General features: G+C 48.2%; 1 protein-coding gene across 1 annotated transcript in view; it reads left to right on the top strand.

The window, feature by feature from the left end:
• KSR2 (kinase suppressor of ras 2) overlaps nucleotides 1–18,318 on the top strand; it is a 516,639-nt gene that overhangs the window by 392,558 nt on the left and 105,763 nt on the right. Inside the window, exons 8-9 of the mRNA XM_007938202.1 lie at nucleotides 12,569–12,634; nucleotides 16,735–16,861. Coding sequence (XP_007936393.1) covers nucleotides 12,569–12,634; nucleotides 16,735–16,861 — 193 coding nt within the window. The remainder of the gene's footprint in view (nucleotides 1–12,568; nucleotides 12,635–16,734; nucleotides 16,862–18,318) is intronic.

Raw genomic sequence — 18,318 nt, 5'->3', positions numbered from 1 at the left:
AGTGAAATAGGTCAGACGCAAAAGAACAAATATTATATGATTCCACATTATGAAATGTCCAGGAGAGGCAAATGCGTAGAGAAAAGTTTATTAGTAGTTAAAGGGCTAGAGAGGGAGGGAGAGAGGAGGGAACGGGAGTTATGGCTGAAGGGGTGCTGAGTGTCTGTTTGGGGTCTTGGAAAACTTTTGTAAATGGCTAGCAGTGATGGTGGTACAAAATGGTAATTAATGTAATGAATGTCACTGAATTAAAAAAACCAAACTCACTGCCATCGAGTTGTTTCCAACTCATAGCAACCCCTATGGGGCTTCTGAGACTGTAAATCTTTACGGAAGTAGATCACCCCGTCTTCCTTCTACAGAATAGCTGGTGGGTTTGAACTGCTGACCTTTCAGGTAGCAGTCAAGTGCCATATCCACTATGCACCAGAGCTCTTTCAAATTGTATCCTTAAAAATTGTTAAGATGGCAAACTTTATATGTATACATGCATGTATAACTATGTATCTATCTATTTCACCATGATAAAATTGGGGGGGGGGTCTCCATACCTTCTACCTCCAGAGCATGGTAGAAGCTTAAAATTGCAGCTTCCTGCATCCCTTCTTAGGCATCCTGGCCCATACTCTGGGCATAAAAATCAAACCCCCACTGCCATCAAGTTAATTCTGACTCATAGGGCCCCTATAGGGCAGAGTAGACCTGACCCAAGAGTTTCCAAATCTATAAATCCTTACAGAAGAAGACTGCCTCATCTTTCTCCCATAGGTCTAGAAACTAACATATTTAATAAGCCTCCCATATGGGCACTAAAGCGTAAGTGAGGAACTCCATGTAGACAGAGGGGGTGATGAACCAGGGCAGGTGCTGTGGGCCACTCAGTCTAGAAGGAAGAGTGGGAGTTAGTCAGGTGACACGGGGATGCGGGTGTTCTTGGCAGAGGGAATAGCATGAGCACAGCTTGCATCAGGCTTACCTGTATTTTGAGCCCTGGGTAGTCCAAACAGTGAACACACTCAGCTGCTAACCAAAAGAACGTTCTGTGGGTTCCAGTTGGGGATACTGCCCACTTCTGTAGGAGTGAGACCCTAATCACTTTCCAAGCAAGGGAAAGAATGGTGTTTGGAAACCCGAGTTAACCAGCATGCAATTTCCAGTGGATTCTGAAGATAAAGGTGCCCTTTATCAAGCCCTCTCCCTCCACTGAAGTAGCCTGGCTTTGCTGATTTCCTTGAGTTGGCCTACCCTTGGTTCTTTCCATGTGAGGGCACCTGACTGATTTTCACATAAATGAGCTAGGCACCCCTTTTCCAGTTTTGCTCTGTTACCAGGTTGATGTCCTCCTCAGTTCCTCTCGTGTCCTGTGTGTTCTCCTACTCTGTGTCCTGGCATCAAGATACAGTGTTTTCTCTGGAAGGGTCCAGCCTGTGCAAACAATGGCCCCAGTGACAGGTGATGAGATAGCGTGGAGCGGCGGGCCAGGGTTGGTGTGAGCCACCAGTCGCCCTCACTGGCCCAGCCCTTGAGAATCTGGAGAGATGATGAGCGTTGACGTTGCAGCTGCTGTGAAGTTCCTGGAAGCTTCAGGAACTTGTACGACAGGCAGGATGTTGGCAGGATGTAATTATGAGCATGCATCTCAGAGATCACCAGCTTGAAGCTCGAGTTTACTTTTCCATGAATAGAAACACTTCAGTTTTTGCAGTAATTATAATGGGAATTAATGGTCCCTCACATGCATTTTAGCTTCTTATAAGCAAAACTTGGGGTCCGGTTATAGTTGTATGTGAGGGATGATGAGAATTCCAGTGGAGGTGGAGGTGGGGATTGGATGTGATGATGGTGATATCATGTGTTGAGGGCTCATGAAGTGCCAGACATTTTGCTAAACACTTCTCATGCATGACCTCATTGTTTCATCCTCAGAACAACCATGGAAGACAGGGTTTTACAGGTGAGGAAGCAGAGGTCTTCGGAAGAGAAGAGTTACCCAGAACCTCACAGTGGGTTGATCTGTGACTCAAACCCGCAGATCCCTTGACTCCAGATACCAGACCCTTAACCCCTTTCCCTGGGTAATGCCCATGGTAGACTCACAGTCAGTGCTGCCCCCAGCTCTTCTGGAGGGCCCACCACACTTCTCTGCCATCCTTTCTCGGATTGAAGGATGACAAATGGACCTTTGTGTTCTCGATCACACCTCCAGGTCCAGGGAGCCACGAAGACCTACAGTCACTATCTTTTCTCTCCAAGAAGTTGGGGCTGAGGGATCAACGGCCAGCTTCCCTCACTGTGGCCTCTTATGGAGAGAACGGCCCTAGGGCTTTCTCCTTATTCCTCACGATGTTGCTGGAACTGAGGTCTGCTTTCTGTGTCAGTACTTAGCACCATCCCTGGCTCCTTTGTGTTTTTGTTGGGGTTCTCTTTCTAAGAGTGCAGAGCGCTAAAGCTGATGGAGTTGGCAGCAGTGAGGGGAGGGAGGTGGTGAGACCCTTCACGGGGATCGTATGGAGGCATTCGGGGAAGCCTCAGCTCAATGCACCGACCACAGGGGAGTCAAAATGACGCAGAAAGCTCAGTTGGGGCATTCAGTGGGCTGGCCTGACTGCCAAGGGGGCAGGATTTGGTGGCGTGAATTTGCAAGCAGCAGCGGGGAGCCCTTCACCCGGGGGCAGTGCTGGGAGCAGCCAGGGACTGAGAGGGGAAGGCCGCTGCCCTTTGATTGCAGTCACCTGCTGCCAGAGAGGTCTTTCCAATTTGGCTTTCCCTCCCTGTTTCAAATCCTCCATTGGTTACCCCTTGCTCTCAGGACGAAGCCAGTCTGCCGATGACGCCCTGTGCAATACTTTGCTTACCACGCCTTCCTCACGTCTCATTACTCCCCTCCTCACCCCAGCGCTCTGGTCACCTTGACCCATCAGCCCTGCAGCAGCCGTGCGCTCACTCACTGCTGTGTCTTTGCAGTCACTGCTCCATCTCGTCTCACACGTCTTTGTATCCACAGAACCCAGGGCTTTGTGAACCACTGGAACTTCTCACCCACCCATCCATCCTCCGGGATCGGAAGTACCACACCCTGCAATTCCCTGCCACACTGTATATCAGCATGTTACATTTGTCTCCCAGCCAGACAACAGTCTCTTGGAGAGGAGGGCCCTGGCTGGGTGGTTTGTCCTTTATACCTCTCGGGCTAGCACAGTGCTGGTGCATGGGGAGTGCTCGGTAAATACCTGGTGGCTGAACACTCTGAAAAAGAGCCTTTGGAAGGAGGGGGATTCTTGGCACCCCAAGGGGCTGAGCACCTGGTTCAAATCCAGATGGCATTATTTCTCAAAGATTTTGAGGTAGTGTCATGAGTAGAAAGATGTTCATGCTGGAGTCCATAAGACATGGCCTTGCATCTCCAGACAGTGAACTCCTTGCTAGATCATAAGATCCTTAAAGAAAGAATTCTTGCCCTATTTTATCACTGCCCTCCAAGTGCCTAGCACAGCACCTGCTTTGTCCTGCGTGTGTGTATGATTGAACCAGTTCGTCAGTTATCCTGACTCTGCCGTTCACTATCTGTACTGTGCCTCAGTCTTTTTGACTTTGAAATGGCTGTGATAATATTCACCTCTCCCAGGATGGTTGTTTAGATGAAAGGAGTTATGCAAGAGTGCCAGGCTCAGAGCGGGTGCCTGTTTAATGGTTCCTTGGTGGCATATTAGAGGCAGAGCGTCTCTGGGGGCAGGCGTAAGTTTTTCTGTTTTGTTTTATTGCTTTAAATATATAATAACAAAACATTGGCCAATTCAGTGTTTTTTATGTACACAATTTGGTGACATTGGTTATATTCCTCATGTTGTACAGTCACCAGCACTATTCATTTTTAAATTATTCACCACCATTAACAGAAACTCAGTGCCCCCTAAGCAGATACTACCCCTGCGGTAGCTGTGTGTCAGCTTGGCTGGGCCTGGTTTTGAGTGGCATGGCAGCTGGGTGTTATTCCCCATGATGAGATTGGTAATCAACTCCATGATGGAACTTACTGGAGCAGTTGAGTAGCTGTCTTAGGGATGTGGTCTGCTTCCAATGTAGAAAAAGAAGCTTTGAGAAAGGTCTCTGGAGCTTTTTAGCACTCTTGGACCCTGTGCATAGCTGAGTCTTCATTCAGCAGCCTAACATGTTTCCTGCCGATCTCAGGACTGCCTCTGGACTTGAACTAGTGGCCTGTCATGATGTTCAGTAATCTTGGGACTATGCCATTTTATTTGTTGACCTTGGGTTTGTCAGCCTCAGAAGCCAGCAGCTGCCTCATTTAAGAGAGGCCTCCAGCTTCAGTGGGCCGGGAGCAAGAGGCAGAGCTGAAGGCCACAGTCAATGGGCCCTCACCCAGCCCTTAGAGCCTGGCACTTTGAACTTGGACTACCAACCTCCAAAACTGTAACAGAATAAACTCCCTGTTGTTCAGGCCATCTACTTGTGGTATTTTCTGTTAAAGCAGCACTAGATGACCAAAACAACCCTTTTCCCCTTCCTTCCATCCTGGGGGCCAGGTTTTTAAAACGTTCCCTTTCCACATTGTAAGGAAAGGCTGGGCCCTGTCCAGGTGAATTACAGAGTGAGCTGCTGTGGGGCAGGAGAAAAGGAGAGAACTCAGGGCTGCTTGCAGTAAACTTTCCGTGAATTTGCTGGAACCACTCTGTGAACCTAGTCTTCCCCATCAGGAGCCTGGCCCATCCCCTCCTCCAGGAAGCATGTGAGCCGAGCCCCACGCCAGCCTCTGGGTATGTGTCTCTCCAGGTCTGCTGGGCACCATGACACCATGACAAATCTATTAAGAAACCAGCAGAGCTGCTCATAAAAGGGGCCATTTGCCCCCCACAGTGATATAGCAAGAGCCTCAGAAGGTTCAGTTTGCTGCTTGTGGAATCTATGCTCCTGCCCAGCCCCAACCCCTGGAATTGTGGGAACAGAAGCCTCAAAGGGGAGGAGGGGAGGAAGATGGGAATGCAGGAGCAGCGTGTGCATCTCACAGACTGAAACCAGAGAAGCCCAACCTGTTGCCGTCCAGTTGATTCTGACTCGTGGCGCCCCCATGTGCGTGAGAGTGGAACTGCCTTCCGTGGAGTTTCCGATGACCTTTCTTCTGAGGTGCCGACCTTGTGGTCAGTGGTCAAGCACTTAACTACTGGCACCACCCAGGGACTCCTGTACAAAGAAGGGTATTATTTTGAGATAGGGAAATAATTTTTCAAAATGTTTGATGGAGACTTTTGATGCTCTTCCCTTATCAGCATTTGACAGGCGTCCCCTCTGCTCATCCTTCCTGCCTTTTTCTTTCCCCCCTCCCCCTCCATCTCTACAGTATTTATTTAACGTGGGTCATACACCAGGCACCAGGCCAGGGACTAAAAGGGGAGAAGAAGGGGGGATTCCAAAAATGAGTAAGACCCAGATTCTACCTTTAAGAATAAGTTCACACATTTAATTTACAGATAGAGAAACGCTGCAATTAGCCAGCAGCTCCTTTGGGGAATGAGACATTCCATGTAAGCAACTTTTCTCGATAACTGAAGTTTATCCTATTAAAGCCTTAGCAGGATTTGTTCCCCCACCCCCCAGCCATTTTGCATGAAAGCTTAATTAAACCTTTCCAAGTTACCAGCCTGCAAGAGGGCAGCATGTCTTCATGGGGTGTACATCAAGTATGTTTTAGCCATCCCTGTTGGAACATTGGCCCGTTCTGTGCCAGCACTAACTACAGGGACATTTTATTGTTTGATCCTCACTGAATTTTACATATGAGGAAATCAGAGCTCAGCAAGATGGACTGAGTTTTCCTTGGACACACAGCTGGTCAGGGTAGACTTCTAAAATAGACAAAGGGATGTGTAAGGAATCAAGGGGCAGAGGGCTTGCTTTTTTATTTTTGTTTTGTTTTAATTGGAGGCAAAATTCACATAACATAAAATGCACCATTTTTAAAAAAATTTTTATTATGATTTGGGTGAAAGTTTACAGAGCAAATTCATTTTCCACACAGGAGTTCACATACACTTTGTCTCATGATATTGACTGCTATTTCCCACAGTACAACAGCTTCCCTCCCACTTCCTCCCCATAGTTACCTCTTACCTACGTCCTTTCCTCCCATGCACTCCTGCCCCCTGAGCTGTCTGTCTGTACATACACATGTCTGTTCTCCCATGATTGATCTCTCCAGAGAGTGTATCTACCTAATGTAAATGTTCAGCTCATGTGCCTGTCTTTTGTTTGGCTGGAAGCCATGGGAGTAGGTTCAATTCCAGACCTGAAGGGCAGCTAGGGTCCATAGTCTCAGGAGTTTCACCAGACTCCATTAGACGAGCAAACCTGGTCCTTCTTTTTATAATTTTGAGCTGTGTTCCACACTGTTCTCCCACTCTGTCCAGGATCTCCTACATAGATCCCCCTCCAAGGGGTTGACAGAAAATTCACCATTTATAAGTGAATAATTCAACAACATTTAATACATGCATGTTCTTGTGAAACCCCTCCTCTGTCTCGTTCCAGCTATCACTCCAGCCCCATTAAGCAGTAACTCTCCATTCTCCCAGCCCCTGGCAACTGCCAGTCTGCTTTCCGTCTCTATGGACTTACCCTAGCCTGGATGTTTCGTGTAAATGGAATCATACGATATGTGACCTTTTGTGTCTGACTTCTTTTACTCAGCATCATGTTTTCAAAGTTCATCCACATTGTAGCATGCATCACTACTTCATTCCTTTTTTGTTTCTTTGTTTAAAAAGACATTTTATTGAAAAATAATTTATATACAGTGAAATACACAAATGGGTCAATGCGTTTTTTTTTTTTTGGGGGGGGGGAATGTTCCCTCCCCTCCCAGTACTTCATTCCTTTTTAAGGCTGAATGATATTCCATTGTATGCCTCATAGCGACCCCTCCTTGGGTTTCCAAGTATGGATAGACCACATTTTGTTTGTCTATTGATCCACTGGTGGACTTTTGGGTTTCTACCTTTTGGCTGTTTTGAATAGTGCCACCATGAAGATTGAGTCCAAAGGTTTGTTTGAGTTCCTGCCTTCTAGTCTTTTGAGTATCTAACTAGATGTGGATTTGCTAAGTCATAGGGTAATCAATGCTTAACTTATTGAGGAACTGTCTACCTGTGTTCTGAGGGCTTGGTTTTAGTATGAGAGCTTTGGGACCTGCTACATAGAAGTTCAGAACCACTTTTAATAATCATGGTGTCTTAGGTTGGGCTGCCCTATAAACAGGTCCTGAGATAAGGGTTGGAAGAGAAGTGGCTTATTTGGAGGGGATCCTAGACTAAGGTGCGTCTGACCCAAGCTTGGTATTTTCAGTAGCCTCATATACATGTGAAAGCTGGACAATTAATAAGGAAGAGCGAAGAAGAATTGATGCATTTGTATTGTGGTGTTGCCCAAGAATATTGCAAATACCATGGACTGCTATAAACAAATCTATCTTGGAAGAAATACAGCTAGAATGCTCCTTAGAAGTGAAAATGGCCAGATTTTGTCTCACGTACTTTGGTCATATTGCCAGAAGGGATCAGTCCTTGGAGAAAGGATGTCATGCTTGGTAAACTAGAGGGTCAGCGAAAAAGAGGAAGACCCTCAATGAGATGGAACGATACAGAGGCACAGCAATTGTGAGGGTGGTGCAGGGCCAGGCAGTGATTCAGTCTGTTGCACATTCTGGGGCTGCTGTGAGTTGGAAATGAGTCGACAGCACCAGCAGCGTGTAGGGGAGTGAGGTGGGGATGGGAAAGCAGCCAGTGGTAGGTGTGTTGGAAGAGCAGGTTACAGCTGTGGGCCACCGGAGCCCAGTGTCATGGGAACTCTGGGAAGACAGCCTTGAACACATCTGTTTGTCCCAACCATGGGAGAGGAGACTGGGATGTTCACCAACCAAGTCTCATGCATGGTTGTTCCTGGAAGTATTAACTCCCAGCATTCTAGCCAGCCAACCTTCCCAGCTGGGGCACGGCTCCAGCAGAGGGGCTTCAGAGCTTGCAGCAGTTATTGATTCAGCTATTAATAACGGTGATAACTACCACAATAGAAAGGATGGTAGTGGCTAGTTTTTGAGTACCTACTACATGCCGAGTATTGTCCTGTGCACCTTACCTGCACCATATCATTAGTTCTCACTGCAATCCTGTGAGGTGGACACTATGATTGTGTCCACTTTACCGATGAAAAAACTGAGGCTCAGAGGGGGCTAGTGACTTTCTCAAGTTGTCACAGCCAGGATGTGGTGGTGCCAGGATTCAAACCTAGGTTCATCCTTTATGCTACCCTGACCCCCATTTTTCCTTTTGAGAGGGGCTGTGTGTTAGAAAAGGAGCCCTTGTGGCTGGGTGGTTAAGCACTTGGCTGCTAACTGAAAGGTTAGTGGTTCGAACCCAGCAGCCGCTCCACGGGAGAAAGATGTGACAGTCTGCTTCCATAGATGTACAGCTTGGAAACCATATGGGGCAGTTCTACTCTGCTCTATAGGGTTGCTGTTGGTTTGAATCCACTCAACTACAATGGGCTTAGTTTCAGGTATTCTGCAAGCTGCAGGCTCCAGACCTGTCTTCTCTGGGAGCTGGAGTCTCTTCCTCTGAGGCAGTAGTCCTTGAGCTGCAGTGTTCTTGAAAAGCCCACATTCCCAGCAGACTCTTTCTAAATCAGAAGCTCAGAGGATGAGACTCGGGAACCTGATCCAGACGCATGTGGTCTGCTAGAGAATTTCATGCTGGTGGCTTTCTTCCAAGGAGCCCTGGTTGTGCAGTAGTTAAGTGCTCAGTGGTGTACCAAAAGGTCGGCAATTTAAACCTACTAGCTGCTCCGCAGGAGAAAGATGTGATCTGCAGTCACAGAGATCACAGCCTAGGAAATCGTGTGGGCAGTTTTATACTCTGTCCTATAGGGGCTCTGGTGGTGTAGCGCCTAAGGCACTTGACTGCTAACCAGAAGGCTGGCAGTTCAAACCCACCAGCCACTCCTCGGAAGGAAGACTGGGCAATCTACTTCTGTAGTGATACCGCCTAGGAAACTCAAGGAGGGGTCGCTGTGAGTTGGAGTGGACTTGACGGCAGTGAGGTTTTTTTTTTTTTTTTTTTTTTGGTACAGGGGCTCTATGAGTCAGTATGGTATCAACTTGACGGCAGTGGGTTTTTTAAACGAGAGCCCTTTCTTCCATGGCCAGTGAGAAGGAAAACTGTATTTTGTGCATGACTGAGCATTTTCCCACTGGAAAGTGCCTCTTTCTAAATGGCATACGGTCTCCTTCTCCCCGTCGCAGCCTGTGTCATTTCAGGGCGAGGCTAATCCTCCAACTCGATTCGATTAGCAGATCCCAGGTGTGCAGGCTCCAGACTTCGGTGTGTGAACCTCCATCGTGGGGTTTAAGGATCTGGGCTTTGAAGCTACTTCTCTCCGAGGTTTTCTGAGTGAGCAGCAGCCTCGTTCCCACCCCAAACACCGCCCTCTGAAACCCCTGACTGGAAGGAGGCATGTTCTCCCTCCTGCCACCTGGCCAGGGGTAAAGGAGGGCTTTTCAGTTACCGTGAAGGACAAACATCTGGGGACGCTGGAGAGGGAAATGTCCAGGGGGAGGGCACGAAAGAGGCTGAGGTTACTGGAAAGCCTCCATTCGCTGACCTGGTTCGACCGTGGTCCAAAGCTTAAACTAAACGGCTTATGCCTGCCCTGCAGGCCACCCACGGTGACCACAGGGCTCCTTCACACCTGCAAAACCCTTCCCTCTGCTCTTGTTAGTGAATGCTGCTCACCGCGAGAGGTTCGTAGATGGAGTGGCAGAAAGGAAAAATTTCTTTCTGGAAGCTTCCAGGCTGAAATTGAGCTTTTCCAAACAGGAACCCATGCAGAAATTTCTTGGAATTAGCAGCTTCCCCAACTGGGCTTCCCAAACATCAGTCTGACCCAGTCATAGCAGTCCTCCAGCGCTCCAGTGGCAGGATCAAATGCAGACTCTTGGCATGGCCTCTGGGGCCTCTGCCCCCCCTCCCCCATCTCATCCTCACCTGCTTTGTTCTCTTCTGATCTTTGAACCCACTAAGCTTGCTCCTGCCTCTGAACCTTTGCACTGCCTGGAAGCCTGACCCCAGGTCTGAATTCCAGTGTCACCTCCTGGGAGAGGCCTTCCCACTGGCCCTGGTCCAGGCACCTCCTCACATCCCCACCAGGTTCCATCCCATTTCCCTGCGTTAGTTTGTTCATCACCTTACCCCACCTGAAATTGTCCTGTGTATTTGTTTACTTGTGGTAGCAATCAGAGTACTCCAGAGAAACATAATCAGTAGGGTATGTATTTTTATATTAAATTTTACATAGAATTCATTAATTTAATTTAAAATAATAAATTTGTCATAGAAAATTAAATATAAATATACTGAATACTTGCATTTATTTCAAGGAGTTGGCTCATTTGGCCTATTTTATAGATAGGGAAACTGAGATTGGTTCTGGGAACCGGCAGGTCTGAAACCCACAGGGCAGGCTGGAAACTCTGACAGAAGTTGTCACCTCTCCCTTAGGGAAACCTCAGTTTCAATCTTAACACCTTTCAGCTAATATGATGAGGCCCACCCACATTTTTGAGAATGATCCCCTTTACTTTAAATCTGTGTTTTACTTAAAGGAATCAGCATCAAGTCTGTGGGCATTCACTCTGCTCTATCCAAGAGAACTACCACATCGCTAGAGGAGAAGATGTTAAGGGTCATGAAGTCAATTTTGACTTACAGCAACCCCACGTGACAGAGTAGAATTGCCCACAGGTTTCTAGGCCATAGTCTTCATGGTAGCAGATCTCCAGGTCTTTCTCCCGCAGAGCCACCAGGTGGGTTTTGAACCACCAACCTTTTGGCTGGCAGCTAAGTGCCTAACCCCTGAGCTACCAGGGCTCCTTAGAGGAGAAGAAGATGGTGGAGGGCGAATAGACATTCCTGCTTCTCTGCGCAGTGCCTGCACTTTTCCGCTAAATACTGAGCCCCTGAGCAGCCTGAGGATGGGGCCGGCTGTTGGAAGTTAGGCTGGTGGCACAGGAATGGTGAGGGAATCCAACAGGACGTGGATAGAGCACCAGGAGCATCTGCAACGATGTGCATCCATCCTATTGACATGACACGCTGACAGAAAAAGACAAAGCCAGGTCTCGAGAACTTGGAATTTTCCTTACCCTTATGAAGTCAGGGGGAGGAGCAAGGTGACATCTTAGGCTTGCCTCAAAGGAGGACATTTTTACTCTAACGACTTGAACTTAATACCTCTAAAACCTAATACCTATTACTAATCTCATTCTAATTGGAAGTCCCTGTTAGATTAAGCCTTAAGACTCTTATAGCTTATGCTTTTGAGAAAAATTAGAGACCTCCCTTGGGGCTCATATCCCAGGTTTTCCACCAGGACTAGTGCAGGTCAACCAATCTCAGTTTCCTTATCTATAAAATAGGCCAAATGATACCCATTTCATAAGACTGTTGTAATGATTCAGTGACATAGTATACCTACTCCTCACTTAATGACTTTTCTCATTATCTGACATTTCTCATTTATGACAGTGGTGAAAAATCTACTGTTTGTTTTTTGCTTTAATGATATACATCCACCAGCAACAAATGCTGAGGTGCAAGGCAAGAGTAACACTGGCTGTGACGGTTAAGGTTTTGTGTCAACTTGGCTGGGCCGTGATTCTCAGTGGTTTAGTAGTTATGTAATGATGTAATTTGGCAGTTACGTAATGATGCAATTTGGCAGTTATGTAATGATGTAATTTGTAAGTTATGTAATTCAGTAGTCATCCTCCATTTTTGCATAATGCTGATTTTAGCATAATGACCTCGTCTTTGGAACCTAACCATGTCGACAAGTGAGGAATGGGTGTGTACGTAAAATGTTTGGGATGATGGTTACCAAATGAGGTCTCTAAGTAAATGGTAGATGGTGAATCGCAGTGTTACGACAGTGATGACAAATACAGGCTGGTGGGGAAACTAGAAACCAACCCACTTTGGGGCCTCCCAGAGCTAACCTGTGAGGTCAGGAGTGGAGAGCAGCAGCTTCCCTCCAGACTTAATTTCATGGAGGCCAAGGATCTACCTTTGCAGTCGCTGCTTCATCTCATCTTACACATCTTTGTATCCACAGTGCCCAGAGATTTCTGAACCACTGGGGCTTACCACCCAACTGCCCACCCACTCACCCATCCATCCATCTACCCACTCATTCACGCATAACCCATCCATCTATCTGCCCATTCACCCACTTACTCAACTGTCCATCCATCCATCCATCATCTATCCATCCACCTGTCCATCCATCCGTCTGTCTCTCTGTCCATCCACCCATCCATCCATCCATCCATCCATCCACCCATCCATCCATCATCTATCCATCCATCTGTCCATCCATCCATCCATCCATCCACCCATCCATCCATCATCTATCCATCCATCTGTCCATCCATCCCTCCATCTGTCTGTCCATCCACCTATCCATCCACCCATCCGTCCATCTATCCATCCTCTCTCCTTCTCTGTTGCAGGTTAAAGTGCCACAACAAATGCACCAAAGAAGCCCCACCCTGTCACCTGCTGATCATCCACCGAGGAGGTAAGTATATAACACTTGCTTCCCCAGGGGTAAGACTGGAATGGGGCTTGTGCTGACCCTCCGTGATAGCTGTCCAACCCAGGCCATTCTGGATACGTCCCGATGCCCTGATACTTGCCCATCTTATTTCTACCCCCAGGGTACCCTTCTTCCTGACAACCCCTATGCCTGTTCCTCCTCTTTCTGGTCCCCTGTACTGGTCCCTCATAATTTAGCCCCTCGTTCTTCTTCCCATCCTTAATTCCTGTTTGCTCGTTCTTATCTCCTCTCCTAATTTCCACTCTCCTCTCTTTCCACCAATCCCGTTGCCTTTCTTTCTCACTCAGAAGGAGCACCTTTTTCAGTGTTTTTCCAGGGTGTGCTCTTCAGATCTGTCAGTTGTCCTTGCAGAAGGGCATGAGGGAAGGGCTGGCTGTGTTCCATCTCCCTGTGGCTTTGGCAGTGTCTGGGTGAACTTGTCCAGGCAGAGAGGTAGCCACATCGCAAGTCTTAGGAGAGCCACCACCAGCTTTCCACCATACAAACACAAGACCAGTTTTGCTGAGCTAGAAGGAAAGGCGCAAGCGAGGAGGACTCTGGGAAGAGGCACCTCCTTGGGAAGCCTTGAGGTCCAGTTATCCTGATTCTAGTCCTGTGGGGTAGTTACCACTGGACTTCACTATCCTTCAGTATGCCATCATCGACAGGGAGCCCTTCTGGGTCTCCACAGTTCAATCTAGTAGCCACTAGCCCCATGTGAGTATTTAAACTTCCACTAATTACAATTATAAAAATAAAAATTCCATTACTTGATCACACTTGCCACGTTTCAAGGACTGAATAGCCAGCCATATGTGGCTAATGGCTATCATTTTCAACGATGCAGATTTAGGACATCCTCATTTGCAGAAAGTTCTATTAGGCAACGCTAGTCTAAACCCTTGTTATTCAAAGTGTGGTCCACAGAGTAGCAATATCACTATCATCTGGGAGCCTGTTAGAAATAGGTCATCTCTGGCCCCAGCCCACTCTAGTCCAGTTCAGTCTCCATCAAGTCTACTCCGACTCATGGCAACCCCATGTGTTTCAGAGTAGAAACTGCTCATGAAAATAAGATTGTCATGGCTGTGACCGTTCAGAAACAGATTGCCAGGCCTTTTTTCCAAGGCGTCTCTGGGTGGGTTCGAACCACCAACCTTTTGGTTAGTAGCTGACCCTTTAACCATTTGCACCTCCCAAGGGCTGACCTAGGAAATCAGAACCTGCATTTTTAATAAGATCCCCAGGTGAGTCCTAATCACTCTAAAGTTTCAAAAGCACTGGTCTAGAGCAGGAGGCAAAAACTCATGTCTACTAGGGACAAGCCAGTGTCCTACATGCAAGAGGCTGAGGGGGAGGTGGTGTGGCAAACTGGACAACCAGGAGCCATCTAGAGAGAACAGTGTGGCCCTGTGCTACCAGCCAGTGTTTCTGATTGTAAAGAAAAGACCAGAGAGTTTTATGTGACGTAGCCTTATCTTTAAATATCAACCACTTAGTAAAATACTTTAAGCTCTTGCTGACCATGTCCCCATCCCACCCCCTCAGTAGGCTAGATGTGGCCTGAGAGCCACCAGGGGCAACTTTCAGGTCCAGCCACATGATAATACTGTCCTGAGTCCTCCTTCCTCAATGTCCCTCCATTGGCTGTGGAACCCAGCCTTGTTTTAGAATGAACTTGAGTAAAACTTGAGAGAAGGAGGCGAATTGCTACTGAAAGCACTGTGGTGTGTCCCAAAGCCAAGGGCAGCTGGTTTTTGATGATCTTGGCATGGTTTACCTCTGCAAGGAGAGAGAATTGCAAGTAAAGGAAGAGTCTTCAGTTCTCTTCTCTTGGCCCTTCCCCTTCTACGTCCTTAAGTAAGAACCCTCTGTTCCTTGAATAACTGTATACACTGAAAGAGGCTGTTTTAAAACCCGAAATCTCGTGGCTCCTGAACCTCTGCCTCATTGGGAGAACTCATTTCCCTCACTGCTGATTCCTCTCCATAGTGGGTTCTGAGCAAGTGATCCCACGGGGAGACGGGAACCGGGGCCTGCTGGAAGGCACCCTGCTCTGGGAGCAGCTATCTGACGGAGGGCTCTCCAAACCCCTCCTCACAGCCATGCCTCTCTGCTCAAAGGCAGCAGGCGCCCATAAATGCAAAGCAAACTGAACTTTCCAGAGCCCGCCAGCTTCTCGCTTTATCTCCCCGTTGGTAGGAAGTTGAAAATAAAGTTCGTTTCCATGGTGATGACAGAGCAGGCTAAGCAGAGAAATTCAGTTCCTGGGTCAGTCCAAAGCTAAAGCTTTAACTTCTCAACCAATGCCTCCCAACGCCCCCGCAATGACAAACAGCTAGCAAGTAACGTTCAGGTTCATGGTAGAATCTCACCTTGCATCATGGTAGATGCACCCAGGTTCGATTCTCAGCAAGTTCACCTCATGCATGGTCACCACCGCCTGTCAGTGGGGGCTTGAGTGTTGCTCTGATGCTGATGAGGTTTCAGTGGAGCATCCAGACTAAGGCAGACTAGGAAGGAAGACCTGGCAATTCATTTCTGAAAATCAGCCCCTGCAAACCCTGTGGGTCACAGTGGTCTGATCACCACTGATCACAGGGATGGCAGCATCTGGCTGCACTGTGTGTGGGGCTGCCATGAACTGGGCAGGTAGCAACAGCGACAGGTAATGAGAACATCAAATTTTGAGTTTGAGATTCTCATGGAGCTCTGGTAGCATAGTGGCTAAGACACTTGCCTGCTAACCAGAGGGCTGGCAGCTCAAACCCACCAGCCACTCCTCGGAAGGAAGGTTGGGCAATCCTACTTCCGTAGTGATACTGCCTCGGAAACCCAAGGAGGGGTCGCTATGAGTCGGGTTTGACTCAACGGCACATAACAACAACAACAACAGCTCCTGTGAAGGAGCTCTAGTGGCGTAGCGCCTAAGGCACATGACTGCTAACCAGAAGGCTGGCGGTTCAAACCCACCAGCCACTCCTCGGAAGGAAGATGGGGCAATCTACTTCCACAGTGATACTGCCTTGGAAACCCAAGGAGGGGTCTCTATGAGTCGGGTCCAACTCAACGGCACATAACAACAACAACAGCAGCTCCTATGAGATTTGGGTCAGAAAACACTTGTTTAGCATCAGCTGTGTGCCAAGAGAGCTAGACAAGTTGAATCTGCCTTTCAGGGATCCAGGATGGCCTTGTTTCTGACATATGATAGATTTGAACCTGTAACAGGCTGTTCAGGCCAGAGAAACCCTTAAACTAACAAAAGGTGGTCCAAACACAAAAGTTACGTGACGACAGGTTCAAGTGGTCCGCGTGTGCTTGCCCACTGACCACCACCAAGAACCAGTTGTGCCTGAGTCAACCCTGACTCACGGTGCCCCTCTGTGGGTCAGGGTACAGCCGTGCTCCACTGGGGGTCCAATGGCTGGTTTTTCAGAAGTAGATCACCAGCCTTTCTTCTGAGGTCCCTCTGGGTGGACTCAGATCGTCAACCTTTCAGGTAGCAGCTGAACATGTTAACTGTTGGCACTGCCCAGGGGCTCCCTGCTGAGGACAGGCCCTGAGAAATCAGAGCATCTTGTATTTAAAAGTTCTGTGCTGAGCTGAATGCCAACCTGAAAACAATGATTGTATTTATTTATTTGTTTTTTAAATAAGGCATCTGACTGCTGACCAAAAGGCTGGCAGTTCAAACCCACCAACCACACCTTGGAAGGAAGGTTGGGCAATCTACTTCCTTAGTGATACTGCCTTGAAAACCCAAGGAGGAGTCACTATGAGTCAGATCCAACTCGACAGCAGGGAGTTTGGTCTGGTTTTGGTCTTTTATAGCATCAGTTTTCTTTTTTTTATAACGTTTTTCAAAAGTCATGCATCAGAACTTAACTTTAGCTTAACTTCTCAATAAAAAAATTTTAGAAGCCACAGAAAACACCCTGACCCCACCACCACCACACAATGACTGTCATATTAGCGCCTTCCAGTCTCGAGGGTGGGCCTTTGATTCAGGGTCTGAGCTCTGGTTTTCAGTAGGCTATAGTGATACTAAATCTCCCACATCACTGTTTTTGCCCCTACGGACCCAGCAAGGTTAGTCCGGACAGAGTCGGTCCCATGTGACATCAACAACCCCCTACGGAAGCCACCCCGGTACTCGGACCTGCACATCAGCCAGACGCTCCCCAAAACCAACAAAATCAACAAGGTAAGGCTGGGGCTCTGTTGAGTCTGGGGATGTTGGGGGGCAGGTGGGCGACGGGAAGGAGGAAGAGCTTGAGCAGGACTCGCTGGATTGATCTGGAAGGTGGCACTCATGTCCCAGCCCACCTGGGCCTCTCCTAACTCTGTGTGGTTTGTTTTGAGTAAATGGGCATCCAGCATTCAGTGCAGGGATGGACCTGCCAGCAACGTGTCTAATTTAGAACAGGGATGAAACAAGAATGAATGAGTGACCAAGGAGGGTCACTACAAGGGCAGGAGAAGAGACTGAAGGAGACTTTCCTTAGTGGCCCAGACCTACTCGCTTCCCTCTCTGAGCTGTTTCACCATCTGCCAGGATCAGCTTTGCAGATGGCTCTGGGCTTTTCAACACATCTGTTGAATCAAACTGCCAAGGGATGGGGTCTATTTCTAAGCTTCTGGTTGGAGACCAAGTAACGGTTGGATACTACACAGTCCAGAGCCCTGAGCTGCAGCCAGGCTGGTCGGCTTCCAGCTGGTCCCCAGGTGGGTGGTCAGTGGTGGGCTCCTCTGGGCATCTTCCCTTCCAATGTAGGCTAGAAATTTCCAGCAAGCTGTCCGCGTCCTTTGTTTGGTCTGGAGAGCAGGCTGCATCAAAGCTGTCCCCAGAACACGTCCTTCCTGCCACAGGGAGGCAGGAAGGAGGAAGGGCTTGGACAGGGCTTGCTAGATTGATCTGGAAGGTCACACTCATGTCTCACAGGCCAACAGGGGCTTGAAAAAGCACCATGCCTCTGTGCTTTCTCTGAGAGTGGAAAAAGCACAGCCTGAGGAGATAGGGAACATGGACCTGTGTTCAGGTCCCAGATGAGGTCATGATAACCATGTGTTCTGGTTACCTAGTGCCGCTCAGACAAGAATACATCATGGCCTTAACAAACAGGAGTTTATTCTTACAATTTGGAGGTGTTAAGTCCAAGTTCAAAGTGCCAGGTTCTGGGGCTGGGTGAAAACCCCTCAACCTTGGGGTCCAGCTTTGCCTCCTGCTCCCGGCCCACTGGAGCTAGAGGCGTTTCTTCATTCAGACAGCTGTTGACTGCTGAGGCTGAGAAGCCCCAAGGTTGACAAGTCAAAAGGCACAGTCCTGATATTACCAAACCACATGGCAGGCCATTAACTTAAGTCCATTGTAAGTCCCAACGTCGGCAGAGCATAGCAGGCTGCTGAGCAAGGACACGGCTACACGCAGGGTCCAAGCATGCCGTAGGCTAGAGACCATTCTCAAAGTTTCTCCTTATATACTGGAAGCAGACCACATCCCAAAGGCAGCTACTCAGCTGCTCACAGTAGATTCCACCATGGGGTTGATTACCAGTCTCACCATGGGGAATAACTACATCTAACTGCCCAGCCACTCAACCAGGCCCAGCCAAGTTGACACACAAACATAACCACCACACCATGTGACCTCTCACTGGCAAG

The sequence above is a fragment of the Orycteropus afer genome, unplaced genomic scaffold (genome assembly GCF_000298275.1).
Source record: "Orycteropus afer afer isolate SDZICR_OR568_19922 unplaced genomic scaffold, OryAfe1.0 scaffold00048, whole genome shotgun sequence".
Taxonomy (NCBI): Eukaryota; Metazoa; Chordata; class Mammalia; order Tubulidentata; family Orycteropodidae; genus Orycteropus; species Orycteropus afer.
This window is presented reverse-complemented; position numbering and strand designations above follow the sequence as displayed.